The following is a 13986-nucleotide window of genomic DNA, read 5'->3' as shown; positions in this document are numbered from 1 at the left end:
AGTTTTTTTCCCCCACACTTTTCCATATTCCCATAGAACATTTACTGAAAGGATTACTTAAATTCATTAATTCTTTTACATGGTAGATATTTCAAATCTATAATACCCTTTATCCCTTCTAACATTTCTTGTTCTACCCTTGCCCATAATTTAAGTGGATATGAATGCCATTCAGCTATCGCTTTCAACTGAGCAGCTCTGTAATAATTCTCCAAAGAAGGTAAACCTAGTCCTCCTTCCGCGTTAGACTTAAACATTGCACATCTTCCAACCCTTGGACACTTTCCACCCCAAATAAATCTCATTATCATACTGTTTCATTTTTGGAAATACAATTTTGGAATTTCTATCGGTAATACTTGAAATAGATACAGAAACCTAGGAAGAATCATCATTTTTACCACTTCCATACGTCCTAGCCATGAGATAAACATCTTACTCCACTTTTCTAAATCTTTCTGAATATTAGCTACTAATGGTATATAATTCTGCTGAAACAAGAGTGTCCAATCTGCTTCCAAAATTATTACTAAATAACGAATAGGTCCCTTTACTCATCTCAAAGACACTGATCTCTGTAATTCCTTAATCTTCTCCATAGATGCTGATATATTCATCACTTCCATCTTAGATAGATTAGCTTTAAATCCTGACAACTAACCATATTCACCCATAATATCCTTAAGGGCAGTCAAGGACAACTCCGAAGACTCAACAATAACCAATATATCATCAGGAAACAGGGACAACTTTTGTTATTCACCCGCCACCCTCAGACCTTTCATCTGGGATTGTCTAATTCTCTGTGCCAGAGGTTCAATAATTAACGCAAAAATCAGAGGGGACAATGGTCCCCCCCTACCTTGTCCCTCTCTGAAGTTCAAATGTAGGAGAATAAAGCCCATTTATTTTAACATATGCTAATTGACTATTATATAGTGTAAATATCGTGACGCAAGTAGTCACTGATCATGCATATGCATAGGCTTTGGATATCAGAATTGCAGAAGTAGACAGCGAAGGGGTGTAATGTTGCTTGGCTATTTTCACAGTGAAGCCCCCTGTACTGCATCCTGAACAATGAAGGAATACTTTTCAGCGAAGTCCATCAAAACAATAGCATGCCCCTCCTTTATATTTGCTTTCAGTTCCTTCAGATAAGCAGTTTGGTATTTGGAAATAAAATGGTGGCTGGCCAAATTAGAAATTTTTCCAATTAATTCGGAAGTGAAGTCCTCTATGGATAACTGTTGAGTTTCCAGTGTATCCTGATCAGTGTGAATCCACTGCTTAAATTCAATGATATCATCTAGATCAGGGGTGTCCAACCCGTGGCCCATGCGGCCCCACTCGAGGGCGATGCAGCGTTTTCCTATGCTGCCCCCGGATGTTTACATTCTTGCCGGCTCCCTCCTCCGTCTTGCTGCAGTGTTCGCTGAAAGCCGCGGGCAGCGGCTCCTACGCACCTCCTGTGGCTGATCTGGAAGCCTTCTCTCTGACGTCTGCTCCTCCCACTCTCTCCCCTCCCATCCAGCATCTGTTCCTCCCTCTCTCCCCTCCCATCCAGCGTCTGTTCTGCCCTCTCTCTTCTCTCCCCTCCCATCCAGTGTCTACTCCTCTCTCTCTCTCTCTTCCCCACTTCCTTATAGCATCTGCTTCCTTTTCTCTCCCCCCTTCCAACCAACATCTGCTCCCCTCTCTCTCCCCTTCCAGCCAGTGTCTGCTCCTCCCTCTCTCGCTCCTTCCTCTCCCTTCCCATCCAGCATCTGCTCCTCTCTCTTCTCTCCATTCCCATCCAGCGTCTGCTCCCCTCTCCTCCACTTCCCTTCAGTGCCTTCAACCTCATCGGGCCACCTTCCTCCCTTCTGCTCACCTTCGCAGGCACTCTTCACTTTCTGAGGTGTCTGGACGCTGCAACATTCTCACTAGTCCCGCGCGACTGCCCCAAAGCTTCTCCTCTCATGCAAGCTGCCCAGGCGGAAACATGAAGTGCATCAGAGGTGAAGCTTTGGGGCAATTGTGCAGGACTTGTGAGAATGGTTACCACACGCAGACAATTCAGAAAGTGAAGAGCACATCTGCGAAGGTGAGGGAAAGGGAGGAAGATGGCCCGACGAGGGGAAGAGATGCCTGGATGGGTTGTTGTGGGGGGAGTGGGTTTTGTTGGTTTTTTTTGTTTTGTTTTTTTTTTTGCTGTCTGCGGGAGGGAGCAAGTGTCGCGATTGCAAAGAGGGCTGCTGACTAGGAAGGGTGGGAAGAGAAGCAACGTGGCAGATACTTTATTGTGGGGACAAGGCCATTAATTGCTCCACAGGGCGGTGAATGCATTGTCCCCGTACCCGCAACAACCAGTTTTTTTTCCTCTCCGTTTCGGCGGGTTACCCAAGGCTAGCTGCGGGTTACAGTCACCATGCCATTCTGTACTCAGTACCCTGAGGTGAGTTTGATTTTTTTTTTTTTTTTTTTTACTGCAGCTCCTTGTGACTCTGGACAAGTCAATTAACACTTCATTGCCCCAGGTATAAAATAAGTACCTGTTTAAAATACGTAAACTGCTTTGATCATGTAGATCAGGGGTGCCCACACTTTTTTGACTCGCAAGCTACTTTTAAAATGACCAAGTCAAATTGATCTACCAACAATAAAATTAAAAAAAACCCACAACGCACACTGTACGCATAGAATTGTTAATTATCATTCCTATTCTGGGGTTTTTTCAAAGAGGTCAAAGCAGATGACTCTATGCACTGTCACCTCAGTAACAACATACAAAAATAGACAAATATCCACCCCCCTCCCTTTTTACTTACCCACAATAGCAGTTTTTAGCGCAGGGAGCTGCGCTGAATGCCCAGCACTGCTCTCGACGCTCATAGGCTCCCTGCGCTTAAAACCACTATTGCGGTTTAGTAAAAGGGGACCATATTGTAAAATATAGACAGCAGATATAAATTCAGACACATTTTGATCACTAAATTTAAAATAAAATCATTTTTCCTACCTTGTCTGGTGATTTCATGAGTCTCTGGTTGCACTTTCTTCTTCTGACTGTGCATCCAATCTTTCTTTCAGCCTGTATGCTTCCTCTCCTCCACACCTCATTCCCACCCCCAACTTTTTCTTCCTCTCTCCCTGACCTTTCTTTCTTTCTCTCTTCATGCCCCCTTTCTTTTTTTCTGTTTCTCTTCTTTCCTTCTGTATCCCTGCCTGCCCCCTTTCTTTCTTTCTCCCTGCCCTTCCCCAAGCCACTGCCGCTGCCATCGGGGAACAGGACCCAAACCGCCACCAATGGATAACAGGCCCCAAAGCCGCTGCCGCCGCCCCATACTCTCCCTGCTTTGGGCCGACCAGCATTCCTCTTCCTGACGTCAATTCTGCCATCGGAGAGGAAGTTCCGCCCAGCCAGGCAGCGATTGGCTGGCCTGAACTTCCTCTCCGACGGCAGAATTGATGTCGAGGAGAGGAAGACTGATCTGCCCGATAGATCGCCAAGGCAAAGTGAGTCCTCGCGATCGACCTATTGGGCACCCCTGATGTAGATCACACAGAAAAAGCAGTACAGAAGTTCCTTTCGCTTTGCCCTTTACCCTTTTCTTGAATAGTGGCTTTTTTCTTCACACACTCACTATGTCAGATTTGTGGAGTACTTGGGATATTAATTGTCACATGTGCCATGGAAGCCTATAGTGCTTTCATAGTCACCATTGGCCTCTGTTGCCCCCTGATCAGTCTCCTCCTTTTTTCTTGGTCATCCAGTTTTGATTGTTCTGACTTTGCAATTCTTTTATAGCCATCCCTTTGTATAGGAGGTCTGCCTAATATTGATGAAGCTTTTTAACAGCTTTATATAAGAGGTCATTTTCCAGTGACATGGTACTTATAGTTGGATCTTGGCTTTAAAATGCACCATCAGGCAGAGAAAAGCCTCAGGCATTTTGTAACTGGCACCAGTATTGGCGGCAGCTGATCATGTGTCAGTCACACATTGGCGCTGGCTTCAGAATCATACTAATGGGAAAGATAGGCATCAGAAGTATAGGCCAGGGTTTTCTGAGCCTACATTTCAAACTTTCGGAGTCCCACAAGGTTCAATACTATCTCCATTATTATTCAATGTATTCCTCTCTCCTCTCCTTACATTAGCCCAATCCATAGGATTTACAATTTTCGCCTATGCAGACGATATTCAACTTCTTCACCCTATTAACACCACTAACATCTCAGACATAAAAGACATAAATAATAAATTGGATAACATAAACGATTGGCTATACACAAACAAACTTTCACTTAACATTGACAAATCCTGTGGGCTCCTACTTCCCATCAAAAAATCCGAATCATTACTAGGAACTATCTCTATTAAATCCATCCCACTACATATGGAATCTAAAATTAAATTACTTGGCGTCATTATTGATAGAGATCTCGCCTTTCACAATCATATTAGCTCTGTCGTAAAAGTCTGCTTCTTTAAACTCTGCATCATCAGATCATTAATTTCCATTCTGAATACCGACTCTATTACCATCTTGACCCACTCTTTAGTAATTTCTCACCTAGACTACTGCAACTCTCTCCTTAACGGCCTTCCTCAAAAAGAATTACGACGCCTTCAACTGATACAAAATACCGCAATAAAACTTATCTATAAGAAAAGCAAATCTGATCATGTCACTCCTCTCTTAAAGGAAGCCCACTGGCTTCCCATTTCCCACCGTATCACTTATAAAATTATTCTACTCACTTTCAAAATCAAACTCTTATATCAACCTACATTTCTCGACAAACTCCTTATACCTCAAAGTTCCACTCGTACATTAAGATCATCAGACCAAAAACTTCTCTATATTCCGTCCCTAAAAGACTTCTATTATACTCGCAAAACAAATTTCGCTATAACCGCCCCTACATTATGGAACTCATTACCACAATACCTCCGTGACGAACAACAATTAGCTAAATTCAAGACCAATCTAAAGACTTTCTTATTTCGGGACGCATTTAATCAAACCTAAATTTTTTTTATTTTTTTTTTCTCTTTCATCAGGCAAGGATCCATCATTTTAACGCTCCCCCTTCCCTTCGTTCAATCCCCCCCACTCTTTCCATCTCATCTATACAATGTAACTTTTTCCCTTTCCTCCCCTATTGCCCTCACACTCCAGTATGTCAAGTCTTTGTCATTTATGTTTAATTTTAGACATCTTTATGCACATTCTACTACATTTAAACTCTTTATTAATTTTATTGTTAACCGGCCAGACAATTGTTTGATGGTCGGGATATTAAAAACTAATAAACTTGGAAACTTGGAAACTTGGTGCCTATCTTTGCATGAATAGCGCCTATGTAGGCACTTTAGGTTGCTAATGCCACTTCCGGTGTTGGCCACGCATGTTTTGGCATTCAGTGGCTCAAAATGCCTATGTAGGCGCAATTCCAGCGCCTTTTATTTGGGTGCCAGCAGGCTTCAACCTCACCAATTTTTGCCATTTCTAATGATCTTCTTCAATTAACTTAGGTGCCGGTAGGGTGCCTGCCGGCATCTAAGTGTAAACACCAGTTTTAGAATTACCCTCTCAGTGTTCTCACCGGGACTTTTTAAATGGGTGTGCATCCAGCTGAGTTTACTGACCACCTGGCAAAAAATGTTGTTGTTCTGTGGAGTACTCCCCCCTCCCCCATCCAGCTACCCTTTTGTGTCACCCAGCTGGCAACGATGTCTGGGGAGAGCACTGGAAATTGTTGAATTTATCCAATTGCCATGTGAATTGGTACATTTTAAGAGGTGAGACCAATTCATTTGGTGTGTGCTTTTCAAGGCAGATTTTCATCAGGGCTTTAAATTATTTAAGACTGCTAAATACATAGGAGTAGACACTAATCGTACCAAGATATTCCATTGTTCTTTTTTTATTCTTTATTTTCTAAGAATGTCTAGAAATATATTTTTCTTATGGCTTGTAGGGTAGTATGTGTGGATATATGGAACAAACACTGTTAATGCATTTTTCTACCAGGTTATAAGGTCATTATGTTCCCTTCCAAAATGTTTGTTTAGACTTGCTATGTACTGTATGTTCATGGACAGTATCTGTATTAGTATTTCTGCTTTGACAAAAGCTGTTAACCTTCCACCTGCAGCTTAGAGTAGCACTTGACCATCCTTCATAACCCGAAAGTATGTAATCCATGGTGATCTCGGGATAATGCTGGCCTATTTAGCGCTCAACCAAGTTGCAGCACCAAATAGAAACATACAGTTGAAACAGATGGCAGATAAAGGCCAAATGGCCCATCCAGTCTGTCCATCCACAACATCCGCTATCTCCTGATTTTGTGACCTTGTTTGGGGTCATGATCCACCATTTGGGAAACTGGCCTAGAAAATGCTCTCTAATAGGATATCTTGCCACCCCAGAACTGGTAAATATTTGACATCCATGATTTGGAGCTACATGACTGCTGCATAATATTGATGATTTTTAACAGTACTTAACCTTTTTCAGTGGTTTCTTTACCTCCCTCTTTTGCTGCCTTTCACCTGCTGCAAGTTCATGATACAGCTGTCAACTTGGGTGGTGAAACTAGTCACAAAGGCAAAACATATAGCAAAATATAAGTGCATGGTTGTTTAGTTTGTTGTTGTAGATAACATCCTCGCTGTAACAAAATTTTCATATAAGCCTAGTTTAAAAAAAAAAAAAAAAGTTTTGTCTAATGATGGTGTCTGTCTTCTTTTGCAGATGTCCCCCACGGACTTTCTTACCAGCTCTCTGTAAGATATTTTTGGATGAGAGTGCCCCAGACAATGTGTTGGAGGTGACTGCTCGTGCCATAACATATTACTTGGATGTATCGGCAGAGTGTACTCGGAGAATTGTGGGAGTGGATGGTGCCATTAAAGCACTGTGTAACAGACTGGTGGTAGTTGAACTTAACAACAGAACCAGCAGAGATTTAGCTGAGCAATGTGTGAAAGTAGGTATTGCTAGAAATGCAGACATTTATAGATATGTGATGATGTAGCCATTTTACTGTGTTCAATTTTTTATGAAGATCAGTTGAAGCAAGTTTGGCTACTGTTGTACAGGAGAATCTAGTTGAAATTGTTACTTCTATTTTCATGCTGGTATCCAGCTACATCATGAAATTAAAGTTTTTGGGGTTGTTGGAGAGGTTAGGTGAGTTCTTGTTCTTTTGGGAAATCCTAGTTGACTTAGAGGCAGCACTTGTATAGTCATATCTAAATGTTCACAGCAGAACGCTTACTTTAAAATTGTCAGTAGCTAATTTCCATATGCCTGATCTGTTGGAAGACAAGGTGCTTTTGGTAAGAGCCAGTGAGTTTACATTATCAGTGTAATATAATTTTTTTTTAAAGAAGCTGGAGTGCTGCATAATATTTAAAGAGCACATATGGAAGTAGCAGTGTGTTCATCTTGGTTAGAATGTTGCCTTTTGGTAGATCCCCCATGTGTTAGTTGGCAAGATTCTGAGTACCATGCAATCCAGAGTTCAAGTGCTACTTCTCCAACAGATACTCTGGTGTATGTCTACTAAGGTGCACTAGCAAATGTGCTTAGTTATATTATATTATTTAAAAAGCAAATGTGCTTAGTTATATTATTTGAATCTTCCAAAAGTGAATAAATTAAAAGGAGAAGCAATACCAGAAAAATTGGATCTCACTGGTATGCTGGAGACATCTCAAGAGGAAATTTTGGTCAGAGCCACTTTATTGGTAACTTTTCTTCAAGATAGGATGCAATTCTACGTCTATTTTATAGGACTGATATTGTGGAATTTCATGGACATAAAATTTCAATTTTCCCTGATGTATCGAAATGGACGCAAGCCAGACGTAAGAAATTTCTGGCTTACCGTCAATCAGTTTTGAGTTTGGGAGCAACATTTCAGTTACGTTTTCCTTGTAAATGTTGCATTACTTATCAGAATAATAGATATATTTTTTATGAACCCGATCAGTTGCAATTTTTTCTTGAAGGTAAAGCAACTACAAGAATTCCAGAGACTTCCATGGAATCTCCCAACCAGGCCATTAATTGAATCCAGCTGCACTCTGTGATTTGATCAATTCATTATTGTTTCTTGGAATCCAACTACCCTTGGAAAAGGTTGATTCTCTCTCCCTTTAATGTGGATTTTAATTATAGTTATTAGTGTGGAATTATTTCATAATTTTATTATTTTTTCCTTATTAAATTGTAATATTTCCTTTCAAGTATTGTTCATTCAACTTGTAAAAGAATATAAATGATAAAATAACAAAAAAAATAGAATATCAGTTCACCGAAGAAGATTCTTATAAACCTGTTTGAAGGTTCAATAATACACTGCTTGCAGACTCAAACTTTCTTGAGGAAATTCAAATAAAAATGAATGAGTATTTTCAACTCTACCTCGGAAGAGATCTCATTGGAAGCTCTATGGGACACTGTTTTAAGGCAACTGTAGGAGGGCAGATTTCATATTCGGCGCATGATAGAAAATTACTTAGATTAAAGCAGTGTTCTTCAACCTTTTGACACCTATGGACCGGCAGAAATAAAATAATTATTTTGTGGACCAGCACCGGTCTGCGGTCTGGCAGTTGAAGAACACTGGGCTAAATCGTGTCCATCTCCACTCAATCTCTGCCCCAGACCCCGCCCACATAATAGTACTAATTGTAACACCATTTTTTCTTTTTCTTTTTTCTTTTTTTTTTATTTATCAAATTTTACATCATTATCATTTATACAGATAACAATAAAGGAAGGAAGATCACAAGTAAAAAACAGAACCATAACTATTATTAAAACATTTCACTAACTCCTCAAGTCCACATAAATGGGAGAAAATATCCTAGTAATCTAAACAAATCAATCATCAATATAATCCTTGAACAAAGATCAACATTAATGGTGCATCAATACAAACTCCAAATATTAAATCGATGATGTCTAACTAACTTCATTAAGTTGTAAAAATTGTTCTAACTGAATCGAGTCCCAATATACATATTCAATATCTTTAAATTTTATTAAGCATTTACAAGGAAATTTTAAATAGAAAGTGGCTCCCAAAGCCAACACTCTTGATTTCAAAGCTAAAAATGCTTTTCTCCTCAATTGCGTGGCTTGGGCCACATCTGGAAAAATCAATACATTATTGCCACAAAATTTCACTTGCTTATTCCGAAAATAAGCTTTCATTATTAAAGATTTATCTATTTCTCTTGCACATGTTATCAATAGGGGAGATCTAGTTTGAATTCTATCTTGAGAATCCTCCAAAAAACCAGTTAAATCAAAATCAATTTGTTCCAACTGATCTACACCCATTTCTGTGGAAATTTTCTTTCTCTGGGGAATATAGTATAAATTAGTTATGGGCAAATTCTCTACGTCAGTTAATCCCAATATTTCCTTAAAGTATTTCCGAATCAATATTTCTGGAGATAATAATTGAGTTCTTGGGAAATTAACTAACCATAGGTTTTTTGCCCTTTGAAAATTTTCCATTTTCTCAAATTTCATATGAGTAATATGAGAATCTTTAACTGTTGTTGAGGTCACAGCTTGCAGTGTAACCACATGAGACTCAGTTGTTCTAATACATTTTTCCATAATTTTCAAGTTAGAATCCACATTTTCCAACTTTTCAATCACCTCCTGTGAGAATTTTACATCCTGAGTCACCACTGACTTTAATAACCCCTCCATTCTAATATTTATTTGCCATAAATCTTTAAGCGTAACCTCCTGTGGCTCTACCTGGGAGTCTCTTGCAAATAAAGCCTCATCTTGGAATGATAAAGCTTTAGGTATGGCCCCATAGATTAATGAGGACGACACCTGTTGCACAGGTACTCCAACAGGTTGAGAACTGGAACCTAAATTAGGATCCAAACCTACTGGAACATTTGGTGGAGGCGGTGGAGTTCTTCCTGGGGGACTAAGAGATGCCCCTGATAGCGAGTCAACTCCCTGACTGGCCCAAGGCACTGGTTGAAACAAGGTGTCTTTCTATGGGACCAGGCAAATTAGGTGTTGATACTTTTGGTTTCCCCTTTCTTTTCCCCATAGTAATTCAAAAATACATACAATTAGTATTGCTTCCTTGTCTCCCAGAGTCTCCAAGGGGCTCCCAAGGGGCTGGTCCCTTAGGGCACGCCCCTTTGGCCACGCCCTGCGGCCACGCGCCGCAGTCGCGGCGTCCCTTTCACTGGCAATGAAAGGACCCGCGTGACGTCAGGGCAGCCTCCCCCGCAAGTGCCTGCAGAGATCCGCTCCCGACGCTCTGACTCAAGCTGTTAGGTGAGTGCTGCGGCAAGTATAGTCCACCACTTCTGGCACCTTCAAAACCTTCAAATAAAGATATTTTCTCCAGGGGAGTGCAGTCGCGGCGTCCCTTTCACTGGCAATGAAAGGACCCGCGTGACGTCAGGGCAGCCTCCCCCGCAAGTGCCTGCAGAGATCCGCTCCCGACGCTCTGACTCAAGCTGTTAGGTGAGTGCTGCAGTCCTGGGCAAGTATAGTCCACCACTTCTGGCACCTTCAAATAAAGATATTTTCTCCAGGGGAGTGCAGTCGCGGCGTCCCTTTCACTGGCAATGAAAGGACCCGCGTGACGTCAGGGCAGCCTCCCCCACAAGTGCCTGCAGAGATCCGCTCCCGACGCTCTGACTCAAGCTGTTAGGTGAGTGCTGCAGTCCTGGGCAAGTATAGTCCACCACTTCTGGCACCTTCAAATAAAGATATTTTCTCCAGGGGAGTGCAGTCGCGGCGTCCCTTTCACTGGCAATGAAAGGACCCGCGTGACGTCAGGGCAGCCTCCCCCCGCAAGTGCCTGCAGAGATCCGCTCCCGACGCTCTGACTCAAGCTGTTAGGTGAATGCTGCAGTCCTGGGCAAGTATAGTCCACCACTTCTGGCACCTTCAAATAAAGATATTTTCTCCCGTAACACCATTTTTTCCATTCATTTTTCATATATACACACACAATATAATTGTATTAACAACATATAATGGTTAACCACAAAATTAAAATACATAAAACACACTGTATGCTTTTTAACATTTATTCCTACCAGAAAACAGATAACCTCTGAAGACGCTGCCTTGATTGCTCCATAGACTGGCAGCTGAAGAACGCTTTTTTGGACCTGATGGACATGCCAGCGCTGTGGACTGGCAGAAAATTTCTGCAGACCATAAACCCATGGTTGAAGAACACTGGATTAGAGTTTTCCAATTTAGAATAAATTATTTCTGCTTTAGAATCACAATTGGCTTTAAAATGGAAACAAGATACATTGACTGCCCTGTTGAAGGCTAAATACAAATATATTGAGATTTGCTCACAATTGGCTAGGAAAGATTTGTTTTGTCAGCAGGCAGTGTATTATGGAAACTCGATTAAAGAAGGTAGAGTATTGGCTAATTATCTTTAAAGCTAAAAGGAGAAGAGAAAAGATTGTGGCCATCAAGGAAAAAAGGGTAAGATTTAGACCCACGTAGCGGATGTTTTAAAGCATTTTGTTTGAATTATTATAAAGCTTTGTACTCTTCTGAGCTATATTCAAATAAAGAGAATGAAGGAAGAGATTTTCCGAATTCAATTAATGGGCCTAAAATTCAAGAGCATATAAAAGAAAAGCTGGAGGCGCCTATATCGTTTTACAAAGATCCATAAGAACATAAGCAATGCCTCCGCTGGGTCAGACCTGTGGTCCATCGCGCCCAGCAGCCCGCTCACGTGGCGGCCCAACAGGTCCAGGACCTGTGCAGTAATCCTCTATCTATCCCCTTCTCCAGCAGGAAATTGTCCAATCCTTTCTTAAACCCCAGTACTGTACTCTGCCCTATTACGTCCTCTGGAAGCGCATTCCAGGTGTCCACCACACTTTGGGTAAAGAAGAACTTCCTGGCATTTGTTTTGAATCTGTCCCCTTTCAACTTTTCCGAATGCCCTCTTGTTCTTATATTTTTTGAAAGTTTGAAGAATCTGTCCCTCTCTATTCTCTCTATGACCTTCATGACTTTGTAAGTCTCTATCATATCCCCTCCAAGTCTCCTCTTCTCCAGGGAAGAGAGACCCAGTTTCTCCAATCTCTCAGCGTATGAAAGGTTTTCCATCCCTTTTATTAGACGTGTCGCTCTCCTCTGAACCCTCTCGAGTAACGCCATGTCCTTCTTAAGGTACGTCGACCAATATTGGACGCAGTACTCCAAATGCGGACGCACCATTGCCTGATACAATGGCAGGATAACTTATTTCGTTCTGGTAGTAATACCCTTCTTGATTATACTTAGCATTCTATTCGCTCTTTTAGCGGCTGCTGCGCACTGTGCCGTCGGCTTCATTGTCATGTCAACCATTACCCCCAAGTCCCTTTCTTGGGTACTCTCATTCAATAACATCCCTCCCATCGTATAGTTGTACCTCTGGTTTCTGCTTCCCACATGCAATACTTTACATTTCTCAACGTTGAACTTCATCTGCCATCTTGTCGCCCATTCCCCTAGTTTGTTCAAGTCTCTTTGCAATTCTTCGCAGTCCTCCTTAGTCCGAGCTCCACTAAATAGTTTGGTGTCATCCGCAAATTTTATTATCTCGCACTTCGTCCCTGTTTCTAGATCATTTATGAATATATTAAATAGCAGTGGCCCGAGCACCAAGCCCTGAGGAACACCACTCGTGACCCTCCTCCAGTCCGAGTAGTGGCCCTTTACCCCTACCCTCTTGTTTCCTACCCGCCAACCAGTTTCTGATCCATCTGTGTACGTCTCCGTCCACCCCATGTTTTTTTAGATTCCGGAGTAGACATTCATGAGGCACCTTGTCAAAGGCTTTTTGGAAATCTAGGTTTATGATGTCTATGGGGTCTCCTTGGTCCATCCGTTTGTTAATTCCTTTGAAGAAGTGCAATAAGTTAGTTAGGCACGATTAGAGAATGACACGGGGAAAAATTCTGTCACCGTCCCGTTCCCGGACCACCATCCTCTGCACCGCCCCGTCCCCGCTGGTCCTTTCACTGCCATGTCCCTGTCTCTGCCGTCCCCTTCATCGCCCCGTCACCATCCCTGCTGTCTCTTTCACCGCCCTATCACTGTCCCCGTCTTCTCCTCTCCATCCCCAGCACCCTTCACGCAGTCCAGCAGCTCCCTCCCTCCCTCCTTTTCCCTTACCTTTTCTTCTTGAAACTGGCGATTTCTATAAGGCTACGAGCTGTATTACAGCTGGAGCCTTGAAGTCGTGTCGGGTTGCCTGCTAGAAAAGTCTCCTCCGAAGCAACCGGAAACAGGAAGTTGCGTCAGAGGAGACTTTTTCCAGCAGGCAACGCGACGCGACTTCAAGGCTCCTGCTGTAATACAGCTCGTAGCCTTATAGAAATCGCCAGTTTCAAGAAGAAAAGGTAAGGGAAAAGGAGGGAGGGAGATACATGGACGGCCAGCGGGAGAGAGTGGGCTGCCGGATCGGACGTTCGTTCACCGCGTGTTCACTACTTGTTCACCGTCCCGTGCTACCATTCACCGCTCCACGGGGCGGTGATTGGCCTTGTCCCCGAACTCGCTGTGACCTTTTTTTTGGATTCAGAGAAGGCCTTTGATCAAGTAGAATGGACTTTTATGTACCAAGCAATGGATTGGTTTGGAATAGGGTCCAGATTTATTCAATTGATTCAAACCTTGTATAGTTCCCCTTCAGCCAGATTATATATTAATAATACATTATCGGAGCATTTTTGTCTGAAGAGAGGAGTTAAACAAAGATGTCCCTTATCTCCTTTGCTTTTTGATGTTGTTTTGGAACCCTTGTTGGCCATTTGGTAGGCAAGGGAGATACAGAGAATTCCATATGCAGGTCGAGATTATAAAGTTTCGGCTTATGCAGATATTTTGCTTCATTTGAAAAATCCTGAATCAACCATCCCTCATTTACTGGAATTGATTGATCGTTTTGGTAAATTTTCTG

At 42.0% G+C, this 13986-nt stretch overlaps 1 protein-coding gene across 10 annotated transcripts in view; it reads left to right on the top strand.

Annotated features, from left to right (window-relative positions):
- Positions 1-13986, top strand: part of HECTD1 (HECT domain E3 ubiquitin protein ligase 1) — a 365311-nt gene that overhangs the window by 46507 nt on the left and 304818 nt on the right. For all 10 annotated transcript variants that reach the window (XM_033952151.1, XM_033952152.1, XM_033952156.1 and 7 more), the window contains exon 3: positions 6750-6984. In XM_033952151.1, the coding sequence (XP_033808042.1) occupies positions 6750-6984 (235 nt within the window). The remainder of the gene's footprint in view (positions 1-6749; positions 6985-13986) is intronic.

This window comes from Geotrypetes seraphini, chromosome 7 (genome assembly GCF_902459505.1).
Source record: "Geotrypetes seraphini chromosome 7, aGeoSer1.1, whole genome shotgun sequence".
NCBI lineage: Eukaryota > Metazoa > Chordata > Amphibia > Gymnophiona > Dermophiidae > Geotrypetes > Geotrypetes seraphini.
Note: the sequence above shows the minus strand (reverse complement) of the source record. Positions and strands in the feature narration are given on the sequence as shown.